The sequence below is a fragment of the Callospermophilus lateralis genome, chromosome 9 (assembly GCF_048772815.1).
Source record: "Callospermophilus lateralis isolate mCalLat2 chromosome 9, mCalLat2.hap1, whole genome shotgun sequence".
In the NCBI taxonomy this organism is placed as follows: domain Eukaryota; kingdom Metazoa; phylum Chordata; class Mammalia; order Rodentia; family Sciuridae; genus Callospermophilus; species Callospermophilus lateralis.
In genome coordinates this window covers 76,801,515-76,824,149 of record NC_135313.1, presented here as the reverse complement: position 1 = coordinate 76,824,149, position 22,635 = coordinate 76,801,515, and the positions used below count along the sequence as shown (strand labels likewise).

The 22,635-nt window shown below is 38.1% G+C and overlaps 1 protein-coding gene across 18 annotated transcripts in view; it reads right to left on the bottom strand.

Moving 5' to 3' along the window:
- The window catches only part of Neb (nebulin), a 206,248-nt gene that overhangs the window by 158,189 nt on the left and 25,424 nt on the right, over positions 1–22,635 (bottom strand). For all 18 annotated transcript variants that reach the window (XM_076866351.2, XM_076866352.2, XM_076866354.2 and 15 more), the window contains exons 18-36: positions 21,556–21,660; positions 20,470–20,577; positions 20,274–20,387; positions 18,989–19,090; positions 18,787–18,894; positions 18,593–18,697; positions 17,539–17,637; positions 15,473–15,577; positions 14,583–14,690; positions 14,387–14,500; positions 11,563–11,760; positions 9,382–9,489; positions 7,250–7,348; positions 6,404–6,508; positions 6,210–6,317; positions 3,769–4,080; positions 3,483–3,689; positions 1,118–1,222; positions 333–440 (exon numbers count right to left, since the gene is read on the bottom strand). In XM_076866351.2, the coding sequence (XP_076722466.2) occupies positions 333–440; positions 1,118–1,222; positions 3,483–3,689; positions 3,769–4,080; positions 6,210–6,317; positions 6,404–6,508; positions 7,250–7,348; positions 9,382–9,489; positions 11,563–11,760; positions 14,387–14,500; positions 14,583–14,690; positions 15,473–15,577; positions 17,539–17,637; positions 18,593–18,697; positions 18,787–18,894; positions 18,989–19,090; positions 20,274–20,387; positions 20,470–20,577; positions 21,556–21,660 (2,418 nt within the window). The remainder of the gene's footprint in view (positions 1–332; positions 441–1,117; positions 1,223–3,482; positions 3,690–3,768; positions 4,081–6,209; positions 6,318–6,403; positions 6,509–7,249; positions 7,349–9,381; positions 9,490–11,562; positions 11,761–14,386; positions 14,501–14,582; positions 14,691–15,472; positions 15,578–17,538; positions 17,638–18,592; positions 18,698–18,786; positions 18,895–18,988; positions 19,091–20,273; positions 20,388–20,469; positions 20,578–21,555; positions 21,661–22,635) is intronic.

The window sequence follows — 22,635 nt, the reverse complement described above, 5'->3', positions numbered from 1 at the left end:
ATTTGAATTTAATGTGTTAGTGTCACTCAGGGTGTTCCCAATGAAAATAAATGTGGGTTGTCAGGGAAATGTGTCAGCAAAGGTAATTTGGGCTATGAATCAGGGGAGAATGCCACTGTCAGATTTATGACAGCTCTACCAAGTGGGGTCAACCGAAAAGAATCAAAAAAATGCTGAAAAAGTGACAGGTTTTCAAAACAATCTTTTGTGGAGAACTCGAATGTCATTAATTCAACATATTGTTTTCAATGTGGTATCCATTTAAACAAGCACACATCCGATTACTTCTTAGAAAGGCAATCACTCAAATTTCACCTAAGACTTTTACTCACATCGCTGGCGATGTTTCTTGATGACTTGGCTGCAGTGATGGGGATAGCATCAGCCAGGACATTGTTGCCCTTGGCTATTAAATCATGCCAGTCCCGTTTATAACAGACCTGGGATGGAAGAGCAAACAAGGGTGTCAGCATGCTGTGCATTAAACAATGGGGGTTGTTTTGTTCCTTTTCAGAAGTAAGCTAAAGGAGTCCCCTCTTGCACACCCTCTTCTAGGAAATCACAGGAGCAAAGTGTCACCCTTTGTGTTTAGCATGAATTAGTCCATTCCTGGACTCTGCACTTTATTCACCCAAAGCTGGTGTTGGCACATACTGAAAAGAGATCCTGAAAAGCTGGAATAGATCCAGGAGAGAGTAACGAAGATTCTGGAAACCCTGGTATGTAAGGTATGAAAATGAAGCTATTCAGTCTTATGAAAGGAAAGCCAAGAGAAGACCCAGTGATCCGCTTTAGAAATTTTAGGGTTATTGTGAAAAATAAAATGATGATTTCATTTATTTTAATTTTTATGGAGAGTAATAAGCTCCCCCATAAGCAAAACTAGGGAAACTAAGTAGAAATTTTAGGGAAATACATAAGAAGAAGGCAATGTCCTGTGGTTTTCCTATCTTAAAAAGGGCCAACTCAAGCGGCAAAGAACATTCCCATAGGTCCCCCCTCTACTGGCGGCCATGTGGGAAACTGAGCTACTTAATTATCAAGCCATTCTCTTATTCTAAAACTCTGCTGTTTTATAGTCAGCTCTGAGTTTCACACACCTAAAGGTTCTACTTACATCACTGATATTGTAAGCATTGCACTTAGCCTGGATGAACTGTGGAAGATCAGGGCTCATTGTATACTTATGTTTCACGTCTTCTCCTTTCGCTTTATATAAGATCTGCAATACACAGACATGAAAATAAAAAACTTTACACATCATGCTAAAAGAAAAAGGTCCATCAAGTGCACACTTAAAAGGAGTTAATCCTAACACAATCTCCCCTATTTGTGTTGTTAAAAATCATCAAAGGCATTTTCTTATGTAAAAAAAAAAATCTTATTATCTTTAGGACTATTCAATAATTATTTATGTTAAAAGAGCAAAAAATCTTTTAAGTTCATAGAAATCTTTGGCTGCCAGAGATGACAGGAAGGTAAATCCAAACATGAAAACTTCACATGAATAACAAAATTCACCAAAACCAGATGACTTTATTTTCTTGCCTGTGGAGTTAATAGCTCTAAAAGTTTTGTTTTTGGTTTTTGTTATTTCTAGGGTTTTTCATTCCTAGAGAGGAAATAGCAGTTAACTGAGTCTTTTATTTCTGTTAAAAACCTTTCCCATTCTATCAGTAAATGCATATAATATTTTTCTCATAATGGGCAGGTGCTTCTACATGGATCTGGTACCCTCAAAAGGTTTATCATTTTACATTTATCCTATTTTGTCATTGTAAAAATTACATACACTTTTCACAAAAAAACATCGAAGTATATGACATTGCGATCTTATTGAACCCTCTTGGTAATAGTGAATAAACGAATATTTCCTAAAACTAAAAGACAGCCAGAATGGTAGATAGATCTTGTCTCTCAGTTGTCATTTTCTTTATACGTCCACTTCCCAGGGCTGACTATGTGAAATATCTTACATAGATGGTGCGAACATACCACAAGTAAAACAACACATGGTTGATTTTCAAATCAATGCCCAAATACCAAATCATTCATTTTAGGAACCCAAGAATTCTCTTTAATTTCTCACTGCCTTTAGGAACATTATTTAAACATTCCTCAAATTTCATGATTCTACCTTCTAAACATTTCCTTTACTATCATTGCTACTGCCTTAGTTTTTCAATGAAGTCTTCCCTTTGCTTTTTGCAAGATGTCCAATTCAAATGTCTGCCTCGGATCTCTCTCCTCTCCCTTACAGTCTCCACGTGTCTTTTTCTTTTGCTGGAGTTTTATATTTTATACACGACCTAATGATGGGACTCCATGGATTAAAAATCTCTAACATCTTCCACCTCCCCCATAGTTTTCTGCCTCTACAAATTAGCATACAGGAGACTGACCATAAGGCTGCAGTCCTGAGCTTTTTCCTGTCCTGGATTCCCTCCTTCTTCCCTGTCTTTGCTGTGCTCCTTTTGTCAGGAGTATGTCCTTCCCACATTTGCCAGGAAATGTCTGGTAGGAGTCATCCCCCACTTTGCTTGTTTGTACTTAACAGCTGCTTCTCCCACAGTTTTCATCTCCATATGGCAACCCTGCTTCTATAAATGCTTTTTTTCTTATGTTCTCGTCCTATATTCTTGCTAATTCTTCTTCTTCTTCTTCTTTTTTTTTTTTTTTTTTTTTTGGTGTGGGGAGGACAGTACTGGGGATCACACCACGGCCTTGTGCATGTGAGGTATGTGCTCTACTACTGTGCTCCATCCCCAGCCCTCCTTAATTCCTGCATCTCACTAATTAATCTTCATCAATTTTATCTTTATACCACTAGGACATAATATAGTTTCTGGCACATGGTAGGTGTGCAAAAAAAAAAATCATTAAATGAATTAATGAGTGAATGCTTTTTGATATTCTTTTAACTCTTCTCTATGCCAAACTTTTCCTTAGAGGATTTTGACTTTAGCCAGGTCATATATATTGCTCGCAGACAGGCAGACAACACAAATCTCCACCAAGGCATGAGTTTAAGTGTCTCTTTTCATATGCTGAATTCTGAGAAGCAAAACATACATTCATTTGTAGTATTTCACCATATTAATGTTTTATATATGAAAAACAAATACGAACAACTTAATACAGAATAAAAATCAATGAATTTGTCACAATAAAATGTCTTTGATTTAAGCTTAAATTCTGTGTGTGTACATAGGGGTAGTATTAGAATTTTTTGCACCAAGTCCAATGTATCCAATAACAAGTTCTTTTCAAGGCAGATTTTAAAAAAGAAAGTTTTAAGGAAGGTAAAGGAATAAATTTTTAAGAAAAAAGAAAAATTTAGGCCTGACCTAAGAATAACTGTAATGTTATCTTTAAATTAAATACACAATAAAGTTAAAATGAAAAGATACTGGTGCAGAGGAATAAAAGCACCGGGCTGCCAGCTATCCCCTCCACACCTTCTGCCCACTCTCTGTACTCACATCGCTGACTTGCTGTGTGTTCTGCTTTGCCTGGACCATAACTGGGGAGTCCACGATGCTGGTAAACTTGAGCGTGTCGGGATGTTGCCTGTACTTCTTTTCATTCAGGGCATCTCCAGCCTTTTTAACTTTTTCTAAGTCGAGACTGCCAATAGGTATCCAGCCGATGCCTTTCATCCAGTTGTTGTAGTCCTCCTTGTAGGTGTTCTACAGCACGGAAGAAGAGAGGTGTGAGGACCTGGCAGAACCAAAGCAGGATTTCCTCATGGGAGCACCTGTCACTTACATCACTCTGGATCTGCATCATGTTTTTGGACAACTCCAGGTCCATGGCGTCGGGCAGGTAGGTGTAATGATGGAGAGAATGCTTATAGTTGACATTGCTGATGACATCCTGAGCTTTCTTGGCTGCCACGACATTGAACATGTCGTGAGGTGTGTTGTATTTGGTCTTCGTCTTTTCGTAGTCTTTTTTATACTCCCGATCGGACTGTATCTTGGCCACATTCATATAATGAACCAGTTTGGGGTCATCTTGGAGACTTTGGAAGCCGACCATCTTCCCTTTAGCTTTTTCATAATCTTTTTTGTATTGAACCTATTGGACACAGAGGAGGGCATATTTTAAAAGATTTTACTGAGCAATGAGGCCATGATTCAAGTTAATTAAGCTTTCCAGAAATTACTATTCTTTGATAACAATTAGTTAGTCAGTGTGCATATAGTTATCCTCCAGGAGAACTATTTCCAGGATCCTACCCACCCCACCCCAGATGACAAAATCAAATCCCTTTTAAAAAATGGCATAGTACTTGCATATAACCTGTGGATACCATCATTTATACTTTAAATCATCTTTAGATTATTTATAATACCTAACACAATGTAAATGCTATTTAAAAAGCATTTATTGGGGCTGGTGTTGTGTGGCTCAGTGGTAGAGCGATTGCCTAGCATGCACGAGGCACTGGGTTCAATCCTCAGCACCACATAAATGTAAAATAAAAATATTGTGTCTACCTAAAGCTAAAAAATAAATATTTTTTTAAAAAAGCATTTATTTAGGAAATAAAGATCAGAAAAAGGCCCTTACATGTTTAATATGGATGCATTCCCCCCACCCCGGCACTGGGGATTGAACCCAGAAGCAATCTACCACTGAGATACATCATCTAGCCCTTTTTAGTTTTTTATTTTGAGACAGAGTCTCTAAGTTGCCTGTTTGGACTTGAACTTGCAGTCCTCCTGCCTCAACCTTCAAAGTAGCAGGGATTCCAGGTATGTGCCACCACGCCCATCTTTTTTCAAATATTTTTAATCCAAAGTTGGTTGCGTCTATGGATGTGGAATCCAAAGAGATAAAGGGCCAACTGTACTTTGAAATGTAGCCTGGTAATATAAAAATGTTTAGAATCCATTTGGGTGTCCATAGCTTCTTCTGCCCACCCATGAGAGGTTGGGATGCGGATGCTACCATATTTCATATCAGTGATAAGTCTCTATTAATGTTCCTGTCCATTTAGACATCAGGAGAGAAGAATGGAAAGTTAAATATCTCACTATCTCTACCAATTGGGTTGAAGCCCCAAATTCCTGGCTGTTTGATTAGCCATAATTTACTAGCAGAAATTTGATATTCCTCGGTTACTCAAAGGGAGACCCAGAATGAGCCAGTAGTGGTGAATGTTAATGGGCTCCAAATAATACAGGGAGGTGAACTGAGCATCCCTTGGGAGAGTTGGAGAGGACCCTGAGGAACAGAGGAAATATTTGTGGGGCATAGGGTGGTAGAGGAAAACACCCACAGAGAAAGGGTTAGTGGGAAATTCTGGGTGGTGGGGTTTCTTAGGACAAGGATATTGTTGTTTAATTGTAAAGTAGCTACATTGGTGCAATACAAATCTCTAGTTGTGTCTGGTTGGACATAGTTGTTCTTGGCATTTTCAGGGAATCAAAACCAAAGGGCTGTTCCATCTCTGAGTCATGCAGAGCAGAAAGAGAAATAGATCTACCAGAGGTGAGCTCAGGTGAGCTCAAGTAAAACTATCCTTTGTAATCTAGGAGCCAGAGGTGATGGCAAAAGCAAAGACCTCAGTGTTTGTAGTATTAGTGGGGGTGGGGATTCTATTTCCTATAGGACAACAGGTGGGGCCATGAACCAATTTCATTTAAATCTGAAAGAGCAAAAGTGACTTCAGTTCACATCTGGGAAAGAAAATTATTATTATTATTATTATTATTTTGGCAGTACTTGTGGATGCTAAGCACATGCTCTGATACTGAGTTGCATTCTCAGCTCCTTAAAATTCTTTCCTTTCATGGAAACTAATGACTCCTAGGGGGTATGAAACTGGAGGCCAATTCACCAGTCTCTAGACATAATGAAGGAAAAAGAAAAAGGAAAAGAGGGCAATCACATAAATTAGGAAAGTTTAGAGATAAAATTTTACCATCAGGATGACTTAAATGGTAAACTGCTTCTTCATTTCCATAAGAGAGGCAATGTGAATTTGGGCAGAAATGTAGATAATGATCTTAAATGAAGGGCCCTGAGGAGAACTCATCAGGTTACCCTAATCTAGTCTCCAAGATCATTCATATCTGAACTTTCTTTCCTGAGCAGTTTTCAGCCTGATTTGCTTCTGGCCAGGGACTTCTGGCCACCCATTGGCCCCTAAGCCCCTACCTGTGTTTTCTAGTTACACATGTGGCCACAGCTGGACTTACGTCACTGGCCGCCTGCCTGGCTGCTTTGGCAGCTTTGATGGGAATGGCGTCAGTTCTCAGGTCATACCCCTTCTTGCTCAAGTCCTTCAGGTCTGCCTTGTACATGTTCTGAAAGAAAACCATCATTTGAGTTTCACCCCAAGGTTCACGTTAGCAGAGGTTGGACACACATCAGCCTGAGTCTACATGCGCACCTCGCTGATATTATAGGCATTCACTTTAGCTTGAATGAACTGCGGCAGGTCAGCTGGCAGGTTGTATTTGTGCAGAACTTCCTCTCCTTTGGCTTTGTAAGCAATCTAGAAGGGAAAAAAAGTCTATAAATAAATCAAATAAACCTTTAGGAGAAATAAGCATTTAAGATCATAGGAAAATAATTTCAGCAGGATCATTTTACACAGGGGTGGTTTTAGGAAAGGCTCTCTGTACTGTCCATATTCATCTGCACATACCTCTAGGCATTCAAGGTCACAGTGCAGTTGCAAAGGGTCCTATCTCAGTGCTGCTTCAGTCTTGGCAAAGATTCCTTGGTATACTTTCAGAATCTCAGGACCTACCTAGAGGGACACCTGGTGGACCTTAGCCCAGGAAGGTGACCTCATGAAAATGTTAACTGCAGACACTTTTCTGCACATAGGAAAGGCTAACAGGGGGGAATGCACCAGCCACTTACTAAAGGGATTTAGGGATGTTTTTGTCTCTATGAATTTTGTTCTAAATCTGACTTAAAACATACTTCTTCAATTTGATGTGGTGCCTATATTTAATCTTTCTGTTCATTAAGAGAAGTCCCTTATACCTTTTCCTTAGAGTAAATCCAAGGGATGAAACAATAGTCATTATGTACAGTATTGTATACATGATTCCCTGAAGATCTGAATGAGGTCTGCTTTATTAATGAACAGCTGGAAAATTATGCAGTTTCTCATGTAAGCAAGGCTCTTTAGATTGTGTAATGCTGCAGGTGGTCAGTACATTTGAAATACAAACACATTTATATTAGTTAACAGTGATCAAAATATTGATAGATGAACACTTACATCGCTCCTCTGGGCCTGGTTTATTTTAGACTGTACTATAATTGGAGCATCTTCAATTGAGGTAAACTTGAGTGTGTCTGGATGTTGGCGATATTTTTTCTGTTTGGCAAATCAAAAAGAGGAAATTGTGTTACTTTCACTGAAGTCTAACGTCTCAAAATCTTTGAATTTTATTTTGGAGAGAAAAATGTAAAAATGTAAAAATATCAGAGTCTTGATTGGCTTGGACAAAAAAACCCGAATACAATACAAAATTAATGTTTAAAAAAAATCATTTTCATTATGGGTGGTTTGGGAGAACAGACCCTATAACTCTCAGGAACTGGACTTACACTGCTCCCTCAATTTCTTGCTTCTGACAAGAAAAAAAGGTACTCTGAGCTACACAGGGTCCAGAAACATCAGAGAATTTTCTGGAGGATTAACAGATAAGCAAACAAGGAGATTTGGGTTTCTTTGCATGACATTGTCAAGTTCTTAGGAATGTCACCCAGCTGGGGTTACTAATGAGACCGCAGACACTTGCTTTGCAAGCCTTACTTTGGTTTAAATATAGGTTATCACTGAAGGGCTGAAGAGGCCAAGAAAAGGGACTCTTGGAAGGTAGCCCAATTGGGAACTGGCAACTTTTGGCCACTCTCATTCCCATATCTTCTCTATTTTCCCAGTCCCTATCCTTTGTGTGTCTCATACACCCCACTTCTGCATACATAGTACCGACATTTTTTCAACTTTGGACTTCTGAAAAACCACCAACCCAAACACCTTTTTCTTGAAAATTCCAAGTAGGCAAAGTTGTGTTTTATTCTTTTTAAATTAATTAATTAGTTAGTTAGTTAGTTTGTGGTGCTGGGGATCAAACCCAGGGCCTTATGCATACTAGGCAAGCACTCTACCAACTGAGCTATATCCCCAGTCTGGCAAAGTTGTTTTTGCCCAAACCAAACAAAAGCACAATATAAGAAGAATAAAAACTTGAGCCTGAAGGACAACTGTTACTCAGCACCTCTGTGCTTTATGAAATCTGTTCTCCCTGATAGACATGTCCATCTGACAACCCACTGTGGCAGTTTTTGGTCTTGACAGAGAAGGGACAAATAACCATGTTGCCTTAAGAGCCTGAATTTGAAGACTGTTCCTTCCTAGACTGAAAAATAACTTGCATGCTACTTCAGATCCACCAAGAATACAAGATGGCGTATAATTCTTCAAAGAATATTTATGCACCAGTTTCTTTATTCAAAATCATCACAAACTGGAAATAATCCATACATTCACCATCTGGTTAAGAACTCATCAACATGTGGTATATCCATACAAAGGAATACTACTTAATTAAGAAAAAAGAATGAATTTTAAATATAGAAAGAAACTCGAACAACCTCAAAACCATCATGAAAAGCAAAAGAATCCATATTAAAAAGAAAAATTTAGAATAGTTAAAACTATAGAGACAAACAACTCAGCTATTGCCAATTATATTTTTAGAATGGTTAAAAATATGGAGACAGAAAGTAGATCAGCTGTGGGTCTAAAGATGAGCATAGGATATTTTAAGGAAACTTTTTATAGTATTGATAGCATTTAAAATTAATTTGTGGCTGGGCGCAGTGGCTCACACATGTAATCCCAGCGGCTCGGGAGGCTGAGGCAGGAGGATTGTGAGTTCAAAGCCAGCCTCAGAAAAAGCGAGGTGCTAAGCAACTCAGTGAGACCCTGTCTCTAAATAACATACAAAAAATAGGGCTGGGAATGTGGCTCAGTGGTCAAGTGCTCCTGAGTTTAATTCTCTACACTGCCATCCTTCAAAAAAGTAAAATTCATTTGTGGTGATGACTGCACAGTTATATGAGTTTATAAAAGTTTGTCAAGGAATATGCTTAAAATAGGTGATTTTTGTGGTACAAAAAATATACCTTAATAAAATTATTAGAACTATTTCTATTATAAATAGTATAAATAATTTTGGTAAATAAGTATGCTTATCTACCTGAATAACTAACTCATGCATGTGGTAAGTTTTTCTCAGCAAAATATAATCAGAGAATAAGGCAGAAAGGAAGCACTTTCCATGGCTTTGAAAGTTGCAGCAGGACACATTCAGACCTCTCCCAACAGCCCAGCAACTTTACCTCATTAAGGATGTCTGAAGCCCGCTTGGCCTTTTCCATTTCCAAGGACCCAAAAGGCACCCAGCCGCAGCCTTTCATCCAGCTATTATAGTCAGCTTTGTATTCCACCTAAAACACCAAGAGGAAAGTGACTTTTCTTTGCTCAGTGCCATCCTTCTTACATAAATCAGTAACACGGTACTCAGGATGCTTTAGGATCTCTGACCTGCTCCCTCACTCCACACTGGAAGGTTAACATAGACACTTTTTTGGTGAGAGATTTTAACAGCCCTGAGGCTTTTTTTTTTTTTTCTTCTTTTCTTCTAGTTAGTTTAGGTACCATTTTATCCTTATTTCCAACTTAATAGAAGTTTGTGGAATTATGATACTAATCCTGAAAAATGCTCAATTCAAAGCTGTGTTTCAAAGAATAAATGAAAAAAATATTTAGATGATCTGATGTCACCTGTCTGCTCCCTGGAACTCTAGCATGTTTCTATAGTCAAATTAGCCCTGAGGGTCACATTGAAGGTGATAATTTTGCTCATTTTTTAATTAGATAAGACTTGGTAGTAGTTGTGGTGAGCAGTGACTGAAACTGGGGGTCTCTGATGACTTCAGGGCTGTGGTGCTCCTGCTGCCTGGGAATGGTTCTGTGCAAGGGTACAGGATGCCTAGTTGCTATGGTGACGTCCGGCCCAAAGAGGCTCTGTGCAAGAGTCTTATCAGCTTTGACCTTGATCTCAGTCACTGCTCTCCCATTCTCTGTCACCGCTCTCCACAAGTAGTTACTTATCCTAAGCATTTGTATATATTATACTTCATATGTACTGGTCAGTTTAGGAGTATGTCTACACTGGCCAATGAAACACTTCAACATAGTCTAACTCATTAGTTTTCATAAGCAAGCAGTTATTGTTTGGAATTGGTCTTATTTGGGGGACAGTTCCTTGACACTTTTAAAATAAAGATTCACTCGGTCTGGCTCTAGATGGTACCTGAAATTTATATTCTAGACACAAAATTCAAATTGATATTCTTTAGTGTGGTCCTCGCAACTACAATTTTAATAACAAAGAAAGCATTTGGTTTCTGCCCTTGAGAGGCTTATAATCTATTTGTCATAAAGAAACAGAGAAATTACAGAAATACAAAAAAAAAAAAAACCAATAATATGACTATTAGTGGTGGGAAGGTAAAATTACGCAGCCAGTGGAGAAAACAGTATGATATTTTCTCATAAAATATATATATCATGATATTTTCTCATTATATATATAAATCGAGTGTGGTGGCACGCACCTATAATCTTAGCAGCTTGGGAAGCTGAGGCAGGAGGATAGTGAGTTCAAAGCCAGCCTCAGCAAAAGCAAGGCACTACGCAACTCAGTGAGACCCTGTCTCCAAATAAACATAAAATAGGGGTGAGAATGTGGCTCAGTTGTTGAGTGCCCTTGAGTTCAATCCCTGGTACCCACCCCACACCCCAAAAAATGGCAAAGATGGTCAATTTTATGTTACATGTAATCTCCATTTTTTAAAAATGTAATTGTTAGGATGAAGTATTTGATTCTATAGCTTACATTAATTTGGCTAGTTATGATATGCAGAAAAACTAAATTATGAAAAGTGATTTTTGCAAAGGATATATTTTTTCAGACAAAATAGTGGTTATGTAAATTATTGATAATAATGAATCTAGTCAGGTATGGTGGGTGGTGCACACCTGTAATTCTAGTGACTCAAAAAAGACTAGGGATATAGTTACATGATAGAGCATCCCTGGGGTCAATACCCAGTACTGAAAAAAAATATCTATATATACATATGATGAATGTAACAATAATGATAATAATGTTTCTTGAGAGCTTACCAAGGCTTTGATATCATGCTAAGTATTTGGCATGCATTTAATTCCTCCAAACTATGTTTTTGTTTTATTCCAATTAACCAGAGGAGGAGTACAGACTCAGCAAGATTGATTAACTTTCCCAAAGGGAAATAGTAGTGGAGTGCATGCCGGACCAAGGGTCCCTAACGCTGAAGGGTGTGTTCCTGTAGAACTACTTGGGCAACTTCCATTACCTCACACACGGAGGACAACACAGATGCCTCTGGGAAGTACCCAAGCATCATTCGATGCAGGAATCCCTTTTGGTGTCTACCTTCCAAAGAGGGAATAGAGAAAGGCCATTCACTCACATCGCTCTGTAGCGCGTAGGCCTTCTTGGCAAGGTCCACGTTGATGCTGTCAGGCGGATAGCTGTAGTTGTGTAAAATGTGCTTGTAGTCTGTGTCACTGGCGATTGCCTGAGATTTCTTAGCTTGAGTGACTTGGAGCATATCAAGAGGTGCTGTGTAGACAGTTTTTGACTTCTCATAATCCTTACGATATTCACGCTACAAAATGGAGATGATCATTTATTACCACACATCCTCAGTGGATTTCCAAGAATATACAGAAAATGGAATTTAGACAAATGGGTACAAACATCTGAGTAGTGACTTGGCCCCTAAATTTGCTTATATGTCAACCATCATTGAAATGCCCCAGAAAAAGCACACAGGGATGGATCTTTCTAAAGATTTTTAGATCGAAAAAACAGCTACCAGACTCACAGAAGACATCAGCAAGGCTACAGCTTCTGCTTAAGCCAGAATTATTTAAAAATAGGTTTTTCCAAGGACTACTAGTAAGCATTCTTTCTATTAATGCAATCTAGCCTTTGAAGCATTTCGTAATCAAGAATCATTTTAAATTTTTTTTTGTAGTTGTAGATGGACAGAATGCCTTTATTTTATTTGTTTATTTTTTATGTGGTACTGAGGATCAAACCCAGTGCCTCACGCATGCTAGGCAAATGCTCTGTCACTGAGCTATAGCCCCAGGAATCATTTTTTAATTAATGAAAATCACAAGACAATCATTTAAAACCTTTGATTTCATAAGATATTTACTTCATAAACAAGACTATTGACTTTCTAAAGTCATTTTTAAATGGATAGTTACCAAGTTTTTTTCAGCCTGATTGTTATAGTCTTGACAGTAGATAAGTCCCACTGAGAATACCAAGGGTTTTGCTTCTTCATACCAAGTTTAATTTTGGTAACAATTTAAAAGTCGCTTCAGATTGCAACCATAATAAGACCTCAGAGGAGAAAAGTCTGTGAAACTGAGCCATTAAAGTAGCCTTGGCACTTATGTATAATATTCTCATAAACCAAATGTCCTGGTAGGGCCTCAGGAGGCACCAGCCTTTCTTGGCGGGTTTTCTGGAATGATTAGACAGGGTGCTAATTAGTTGGGCAAACTCCCAACTTCATCATATATTCTCACCCATTGCCTTAACAGAAAAATTCTGACCCACTGCCTGTGGGAACATCATAAACCCACCCTGTCTCCCTATAGTCACATAAGTGTCAGAGACAGTGCCGAGCTAGTAAGTACAGGTGTGCATTATCAATCTCCGGTGGAAATTTCTTTCACCAGTGGACCGATCTTTTAGCTAAGGGAACTTGATTTCCTGCTCATATTTTGTGGATTGTCATTTTCACTGAATAAACTTAGCTCTTAATTGTAAAATCTCAACCCTGGCTTATGAAAATATGGAAACTTATTATGGTATGCACAAACATAAAAAAATAAATAAACAGATAAAGCAATGTCGCAACTGTAGTTGGTATGTAGATGTGGCTTTTACTTTTTTGTTCGTATTCATACAACAGACATGTATCCGTGCATAGAAAATGTTGTCAAAGATCCAAATGGCTTTTCAATACCTGCAGTTTAGCATTTAGCGTGGATACTTTTTATTGTTGTCACTTTTATCAAATAGGCTTTTTTAATTTGTTATTTTTAGATATACATGACAGCAGGGTGTATGTATAATCTGTCAAAATACAGACTGGATGTTCTGAGAGAATGACTTGTAGATTATCTCTTTCAGTTGCCAATATAAATCAATTAACAAGTATTTATTGATATATTTTGTGCCTAGTGTTCTAACATATTGAGTGATAGAATTAAAAACAAAAGATAAAGACATATATGGTGTTGATGGGGAGCTATAACCTTCTTGAGAGGGTATGAGGAACTGGTGAACAGATAGCATTATGTATGTGAGCACTGACATAATAATAAAGAAGGAATGTACCCAACGTTAACGTTAAAGGACATGATACAAACATCTTCCTTTGTAATAAAAAATGATTATTTGCAAGCTTTGTTGGATATCATTATTACTCTAAACATTTAAAAACACAATATATACTGTAATTTGCAATAGCAAATGTTTTCCCCTGTAGAGTAAAAACTATAACCAGGAAATGATAGATAGCCCCATAGATGCTCTTAAGGGTATCTACAAGATCCCTGAAATTCAGACAAGAAGAATGAAAAAAAAAATGTTCATTTTTCTAGAGAAGTGGCTCAATTTTTTTTATGATATTCTCAAGAAGCCAATAATCAATGGAGTATTTTCCTTATAGCTGGGCCAGTACTAATTACTGAAGTCAATAAAAAGCATTAATAGCTATAATTAGAGTTTTTAAAAAATATTTTTAGTTGTAGATAGATACAATATCTTTATTTTATTTATTTATTTTCATGTCGTGCTAGGAGAGTGCTTTACCACTGAGCCACAACCCCAGCTCCCTATATTTAGATTTTGTATCTGTGATTCATGACTTTTTTTTTTTCCAAAGTAGTTTTAAAATCATCATATCAAAAGTTATTTTACACCTAGATGAAAACATCTATTGATGTTCTCCAAGGGGCCTGGAGAACCGCAATTGATAATCTATTGCTATTATTGAATACATTTTTCAAAATGAAAAGGACACCAAGCACCCATCAGTGGTTTCTGTCCTCAATGGCGAGAGGTGCAAGAGTTTGGGGACTCCTCCTCCTACATTTCTCATCAGGGTCCTGTGAACGCCAGGGTGTGATGGGCATAAAATGCTTTCTCCCGTCACTCCCTCCAGCATGCTCACAAGGAAGCCCCCCTGAAGATGAGCGGACACTCACATCACTCTGGTTTTTGGCCGTCTTCAAGGAGTGCAGCATCTTGGGATCGTCGTTAATGCTGAGGGCGCCAATCATTTTCCCTCTGCTCTTCTCATAGTCTTTCTTGTACATCACCTGCAAAGACATCCCACTGCTGGAGCCCACTCACCAGGACACAGCCTGGGGCCACCTGCCCAGATGGAAAGGCCATACTCACGTCGCTGGCATTCCTGCTGTTGGCTTTGGCTGCCAGAAGGGGAATGGCATCCACTTTAATTTCAAACTTCTTAGCTTTGCTCTTCTCCCAGTCTTGCTTGTAAACATTCTGGACAGGAAAATTTCAGCAGAAAATGATAAAAACAACATTGAGCACAGATTGATCCAGTAAAATTTTTTTTAAAGATCGTAATTTGCATATGTAGGCTTATTTTACCTAGAAATACTTTATTTACCAAATGGTAGTATTGATTTACTTATCATCTAGTTTCTTCCACCTTATCACTAAGTTAAGTACCAGAACACTCTTTAATGTTCTGGAAACTCTCTTTTCTTTTTGGTACTGGAGATTGAACTCAGGGGCGCATAGCCACTGAGCCACATCCCCAGCCCTTTTTTATATTTTATTTAGAGATAGGGTCTCACTGAGTTGCTTGAGGCCTCCATACGCTGTGGCTGCTAAGACTAGTTTTGAACTCATAATCTTCCTTCTTCAGCCTCTTGAGCCACTGGGATTACAGGCATGAACCACTGCACTTGGCTTCTGGGAACTTTCTAAAGACTGCTATCCTGATGTATAAGGGATAATGCAAATTGATGACTATTTGGAAAAGACGAAATGGGACATTTGCCTCAGAGATACCTTATAAAATTACTGGGGTTAGCAGAGGGATAAATAAGAGAATACTTCTGATAGTTACAGAGGCCTTGGAAAACAAAATCTGATAGCTAAGTAAGGGTCTTCAATGCTTTGAGCCTTACAAGCTCCACTTGCACTGTGGTAACAATCTCAACAGTTGTGTGTATGCATAATTCCTAATTTTGTCTTTTTAAATTAACACCTGTGACATTTCCTCTCTTCATACAGGCTTCTGAGACTTCAGTACTTACGTCACTCAGGTTGTAGGCATTGACTCTGTGTTGGATAAACTCTGGGGCATCTGCTGGCACGTTGCACTTGAACTTCTCGCCTTCGTGTTTGGCTTTGTAATTTAGCTGAAAAACAGTAAAGGATGTTAGTATGGGCTGAATGTATCCCCAAGTTTTATGTGTTGCAAAGTTAAATCACAAAGTCATACGTTATTGGTATTTGAGAGGTGGGACCTCTGGGAGATGGCTGGATCGTGAGTGCTCTGCCCTGATGGATGCATCCATCCACTCATGGATTAATGGATAAAAGGGCTATCACAGGGGTGGTTTTGTTATAAAAGTGAGCTCTGGGTGGCTAGATCTGTCTTGCTACAACATTATAATGCAGCAAGAAAGCCTCACCAGATGCTGGCACCACATTCTTGGACTTCCCAGGTTCCAGAAATATGAGAGGTTTATTTATAAACCTGTATTCTTTATAAATTACTTGATCTCAGGTATGTTATTATAGCAACAGAAAATAGATTAAGACAGATATCCAAACAGTGCAGGGTAGCAATTTCCTTCAATTTATGTAGGGTAATATATATATACCAAAGTTTTTGATGGCCCTTTTCTTTCTTTCTTTCTTTCTTTTTTTTTTTTTTTTAAAGAAAAGTACCTCTTAACAGAATTCAATCCTGTCAAAATCTAGCACAGAATTTGAATTCTCATTTTCTCTTTCAGGGATGGTGGTATAACCAGACTTTGGGGCACCATTTTGTAATTACTATTAGACTATATACATGGGGAACAAATCTGCAAATCTGATCAACACCACTAGGCTGTGCCTAGTGGGCATGAAAACCCCAAACCTATGAAATTCTGCAATTAGAATAGTAACAAAGGCCAACAATAAATATTAGGCTAAAAAGATAAATTCTCAGTACAATATTAAACTTGGGACTTTAAATTTTTAAGAAGGTGATATAAGGTAGAAGTATAAAGAAGGAATGAGGCTGTTGAATTTTAGGGCTAAAAGCAAAATGCACAAGACTGAGAACTGTGCCTTAAGTACCTCTAAGCCAGAGCCTGTGGCCTAACTGGGCCAACAAGAAGAACACTGTAACTAGACAACTGTACAGCCCCACATTCTTCTGTAGTTTGCTGAGTCCAACCTGGGCAATATGGTTAGTATTCAGCTGTTCTTTATTGGGTCCCAAAATGTTAACGTGCTAGGGAAAGTTGCATATGAACTGATATGACTTTTAAGTGATACCAATGCTATTGTCTTTACCGATTGAATGGGAGCTAACTTGTGTGACTAAAACACATTTTCTAGTAGGGTGAACTATATCTTTCCCTGACGTTAGAACTTAGCACATTAGCACCTTGCTACTTAACAGTGTGTCTAGCAATCACAGCAGCAGCAGCAGCAGCAGCACCTAACAACTCTTACAGACTCAGAGCATGAGGTTACCCCAGACTTAGTGATTCAGAATCTACACATTAACAGGGACACTGGGTAATCACAAGAATGTGCATGTTTAGGAAGCATGTTGTTCTTCCTGATTCCAGCATGCTTGGGCCATTCCTGCCTTCCACTTTTCCTAACTAAAAGGTTGAAACGCCCATCCACTTTCTCCAACGCCATTCTATTTTAATTCAGTAGGATAATTGTCTACTAGTTCCTTATCATTACCTGAAGTTGTTGTTGTTAGTGTGCTTTCTTTTTGTGAATCTTTGTTAGCAAACTCAAGAATATGAATGTTTGCCTTGATACCTACCTCAATAAATGCATTTGTTGGTGCTTCATTTAAAAAGATGGCATGAAGTTTTAGTGTGCTTATGATAGACCCTAATGAGTAAGTCTGGTACTTCTAGTAAAAATCAATGAGGTATTGAAGAAATGTGAGCTACTTTTATTGTCTAACATGGTTTTCCTTAAGTTCCATTTCAATCTAGGAGCTTTATTTGCATTTTATTCAACCAAAAATAACATTATTGGGATGGTAGATGAGTCTATGAAGAATAAGCTTGTAAATGCTGACATTTTAAATAAGCCAAGCACTCTGGGTCACCCACACTTGCACCAGCCAGACACTTACATCACTGAGCTGCTTGGTGTTGAGCTGGGCTTGCAGTAGTACAGGAGTATCAGTGACCGCCGTGAATTTAGTCTTATCCGGATGAATTTTATAGGTATGCTAGAAAAGAAGATATCCTTCAATGAAATTTTATGCTATATCTTCATATTCTTGTTCATATACACACTAAAGCATGAAAAGGCTCTAGCCAAAAGTTGTTTTATTCTTGAAAACTTGATTGGTAACATTCTTAACTCCTTTTTTGCTCTTCCTCCCCTCTCCTCCTGCAGTTATCTCGTCTTTCTGCTACATCCTAGTCACTCATCTTCCAGTGCTGAAGCACTGCAGTGACTCTCCATTGCATTTCGTTTGCAATCTAAACTGCACCATGGTGGAAGAACCCTGCAGGATCCACCCTCCTTCACCTACTGCCGTTTTACCTCTTGCTACTCTCCCCTCCCCAGTATCACAGTAACCTCATCCTTTCAGGCTGTTCTTCCTGCTTCTCTACCACTCATCTTGGTGTGGTTGCACAGTCTGTCTCAGACCTTCTTTGACCTTGTAATTCAAGGCACTGAACTACTCTCTCAGCAGCATCCTGTTTTAATTCCTCATTTTCTCATCATTTTCTGGTATCTTTCTTGCTTCTGAGCTCTCTTCCTTTGTTTATCATCTGTCTCTTCCTCCCTGGAAGCTCCAGGAGAGGCATCTCACTGTGTTCTCTATCTTTTCCCAGCACCAAGGACAGTGCCTGGCACCTGCCAGCCCCTCTTGTAAATTTGTGGAATGGCGAATACCAAACCTCTCTCAAACTTGCGTGTCCTCCTTTTGCCCTGAATTTGCATACATATAAACTAAGGACAGTAAAGCTCTATAAAACCTAAAATTACTTCATAATGAAATGACTTCTTTGTAGTAATTTTTGTGTTTCCTGACTCTACCCAAAAAGCAAAATTTTAAATTTAATGTCTCTGGCTAACCACTAGATGTTAGTATTTAAATTCCTGCTAAATTTACCACTAGATGTCACAAGAACCCTAAACCCAATTTCAAGAATCCAAGGCAGCTGACGTACGTCTTTACACTGGTCCAGCTTCTTAATTGCTTCGTATTCTTGTGTTATTGTCTGAGGGAAGTAGCATTTCCCTTTATCTTCTTCATATTCTGCTTTGTAACTTTTCTATAATGAGAAAAAATAAAAATAGATCAGGATTGCTATTGTTCCAAACAATGTCTCTGTGAGGCGTGAATAATTGTCTTCAAACTTACGTCACTATTTTGAGCAGAAACTTTCATGCAGTGTGTGTGATATGGGTCTTCAAAGCTGCCTACATAATGTCCCAAAATATTCTTTACATATGAATCTTTATATTTAGCCTGAAAAAGAAAATGTGCACAACTCATATTAATAGTCATCTGTCAAACAAGAGGAAAGCCTTCCCACCCCAGAGGTAACCAGGGCCACTCAAACCTCGCTGAAGTTCTTCAACAGTGTATCAAGTTGATATTTAGGGGTCTCGCAGTAATTCATGCTCTTTGCTTTTGTCTTTTCATAGTTTTCCTTGTATAATCTCTGTCAAAGGGAAAAGAAAATTAAACAAAGAAAATTCATCTCATGGAATAAAAGCCTGACATGTCATTGCCTCCCTTTCACCAATGTATTTTCTCCACATGTGTTTTCCACTAAGCAGAAAAGCAGAATGGATATGCTTGAGGCTCATGTCTTGTATAATCTCATCTGCTAAAAACCATAAATGTGTTTACATTATTTGTCCCAATATTTCTCGGACTGAATAAATTATAGCACATCAATACTATTATTCAGGAAAGTTACTGTCCTAAAATAATTCATTTTATTTGAATGTTTTAGGAGAAAAATGAATTTTTTTAGGTGCAAAATGAGGTGTAACAGTATGAGGTGGACTTTAGATACTTGGGCATAGTCTAGAAGAGGCATCAGTTTAGCACTTGGTGAAAACACAGTTTATTACACTCCCAGAAATTGGCTTTATCATTAAGTTCTAACATTTTTGTTTTTGTAATAGCAAAACATGAAAAGATGACTTTTGTTTTTAATGTATGTATCATCTTTCTTCTAGTTGTCTTTTAATTCTCTCATATAGAAATCCAAAAATATATTCAATAAAGATAAGAACACTTATGAATGATATGAAAGGTAGGGGATATTATTTTCTTAATAGAAATTAGAAAAACAAAGTTTTATTTTTAACAAGTGTTTTAAAGTTTTTACAATGAGATCGATATTTTATAAAATTCCTAAAGTAAAATACTTTTTGAGTTTATGTTTTATCTAGTTTTTCCTGCTTTTTGTCTTTGAATTGGTTTTCTCACATCTTGCTTTTTATTTTCTTGCCTATGTCTTTGCAAACAACTTTAATCGGCTCAGGGCACTGAATGAATACATGCATGCCATAGGCTATATACATTTATACATACTAAGATAGCAAGCCCATTTCTAGGAAAAACAATAAAGAAAATGATATCGTTAGTACATTTTTCCTCCTAATGAGACAGAGGACACTAAGGGACCTTTGTAACACCTAGTGTCACCTCAAAGTATAGAGACATCAGTAAAAATGAGAAAGTTCATCTTTCTTAATCATCTGGCCTTTCACATTTGATTTGTCATCATGCACCTGAGATATCAGTTAGGCTAACTAATAGACAACTCAAGGTTATATTAAACATCAGTGTGGCCAAATCTGAAAGTAAGAGTGATTTACAAAGAAACTCACATCACTCTGGTTTTTGGCCGTCTTCAAGGAGTGCAGCATCTTGGGATCATCATTAATGCTGAGGGCTCCAATCATTTTCCCTCTGCTCTTCTCATAGTCTTTCTTGTACATCACCTGCAAAGACATCCCACTGCTGGAGCCCACTCACCAGGACACAGCCTGGGGCCACCTGCCCAGATGGAAAGGCCATACTCACTTCGCTGGCATTCCTGCTGTTGGCTTTGGCTGCCAGAAGGGGAATGGCATCCACTTTAATTTCAAACTTCTTAGCTTTGCTCTTCTCCCAGTCTTGCTTGTAAACATTCTGGACAGGAGAATTTCAGCAAAGGAACAGGAACAAAAGTGATAAGTGTATCGTTACACCTTAAGTCTAAAGGGTAACTATTACCTCGTCTAAATATCAAACAAACAGACTCTGGGCAGTGTTGAGGAAATCATGCATACTTCAGATAATTCTGAAGCTAGAACTTGTAATTCTCCAAGATCAGGCTTCTCTGCTTTCCCTTAGAATCTTTCACTAAATTAATTCTAGTTTTCATACTAATATTTGATTTCTAAACACTGAATGTTTTATAGAGTGGCACACAAATATTCTACAGTTAACTTACTTTTTATGGTATAAGGGCATCACTTTCATTTGATCTCTAAATCCTTTGCAAAGGTTATTTCATGAATCATTACTGTACTCATTGATGCCAGGTAATCTTAGTATTCATTTATAGAATTGAAGAAATTGAGATCCTCAAGGGTAATTTGACTTTTCTACAAAATTAAGCTCAGAAAATGAAAGACGGCAATAGATACCTGGCCTTCTGCCCTTTAACTACTCTGTATTCTCATTAGTGCAAGTTCTTTTACATGGAGAAATAAGTATAATTTGTGTAAAATAAGGACATTATAGGCCTGGGGAATAAATGGAAATGAAATTATATCTAAAATGTCAGGTTCTGAAAAAATTAATTGTGGCATAACATAAATGAAAATACGGTGAAAAGATCTAATACCTAGATTTGCAATTAAGCATACTTAAGAGGTGGTAGTTTTAGGGTTGGTTAAAAGATATTAAGATTTGCTAACTGAATGAAGCTACTTATAAGGTGGCTATACACATCTTACAAGGTGAACTCTCATAGTCACCTTGGCAGACATATCAACATGATGTAAATGTTAACTGTTCTTCCATCTTTAACATTGAAGCCTGTGTTAAACTGCAGTGAAGCAATTCAAAGATAAAAGCACTGGTTGTGGGTACCCCACATGGTACAGTGGGAATGGGACTTACATCACTCAGGTTGTAAGCGTTGACTCTGTGCTGGATAAAGGCAGGAGTATCAGGGGGTATGTGGCACTTGAACTTCTCACTTTCATGTTTAGCTTTGTAATTTAGCTAAAAGAGAAAGGGGTATTGGGTGGGGCAAGGGCAGAAGAGAACCAATTAGTTCAGGAGAAGAATTTCTGCAAAATTAAAAAACTTCTCTTGCGTGGTACATTTTGTGTAGGAACAAAGTTGTTAAGATCAAAGAGAGATCCAGAGCTCCAGCTAGCCACCCTACTTTGTTGAGCCCATGTGCTGGACCTTTGACAGCTGATACCACAAGAGTCACCATGGCAAGACCCTCATGGAATGAAATGGATTTCCCACACCTCACCCCTCCCCTGTGCATGCCACAGTGGGCCCGCTAGGTCCTGAGACACACACAGTCCATCTTCCTTTCATTATCAATGCTTCACTTCTAGAGAAGCATCTCTGCGTGTCACCTCACGTACATCAGCGTTGCTGATGCTCCAACAGGAGCCTTCATTTCTGACTATGAATCTGCTGAGATCACTTGTATTTTTATCTTTTAACACAAGTTTGGAAATTCATACTTAGAGCTTAAATGAAAAAAAAAAATTGTCTCAAAACTCCATTTCCCAGAAACTTATTTGGGAGAGAGAAATCCCATATGTTGAATACCTGGATTAGGGCCACCTTGAATGCTATGCACACTTCTCCTTTCACTTGATTTCCACAACAGTCATAAATTATAAAAGGGACATATGAAGCACAGAGAAGTTAAAGAACATGGCCACCTGGTCACAAGTGATAGAGCTGGAAGTTTAGTCTAATTCCAGGACTCATATTTTCCATGCTTTAAGGTACATCAGTTTCTTTCACAGAAACATTATTCTCCCAGAAATATTGAAGACAACCAAACAGGAAAATATTTTAGGTGATTACAAAATATATAAAAGTTAAACTTAAAATTTACACAACCTTTCCTATAAATGTGACAAAAGATTGGATTTTATGGAGTGGGGATGTATATAGCTCAATGTTAAAACCCTGGCCTAGCATGAATGAGGCCCTGGGTTTTATCGC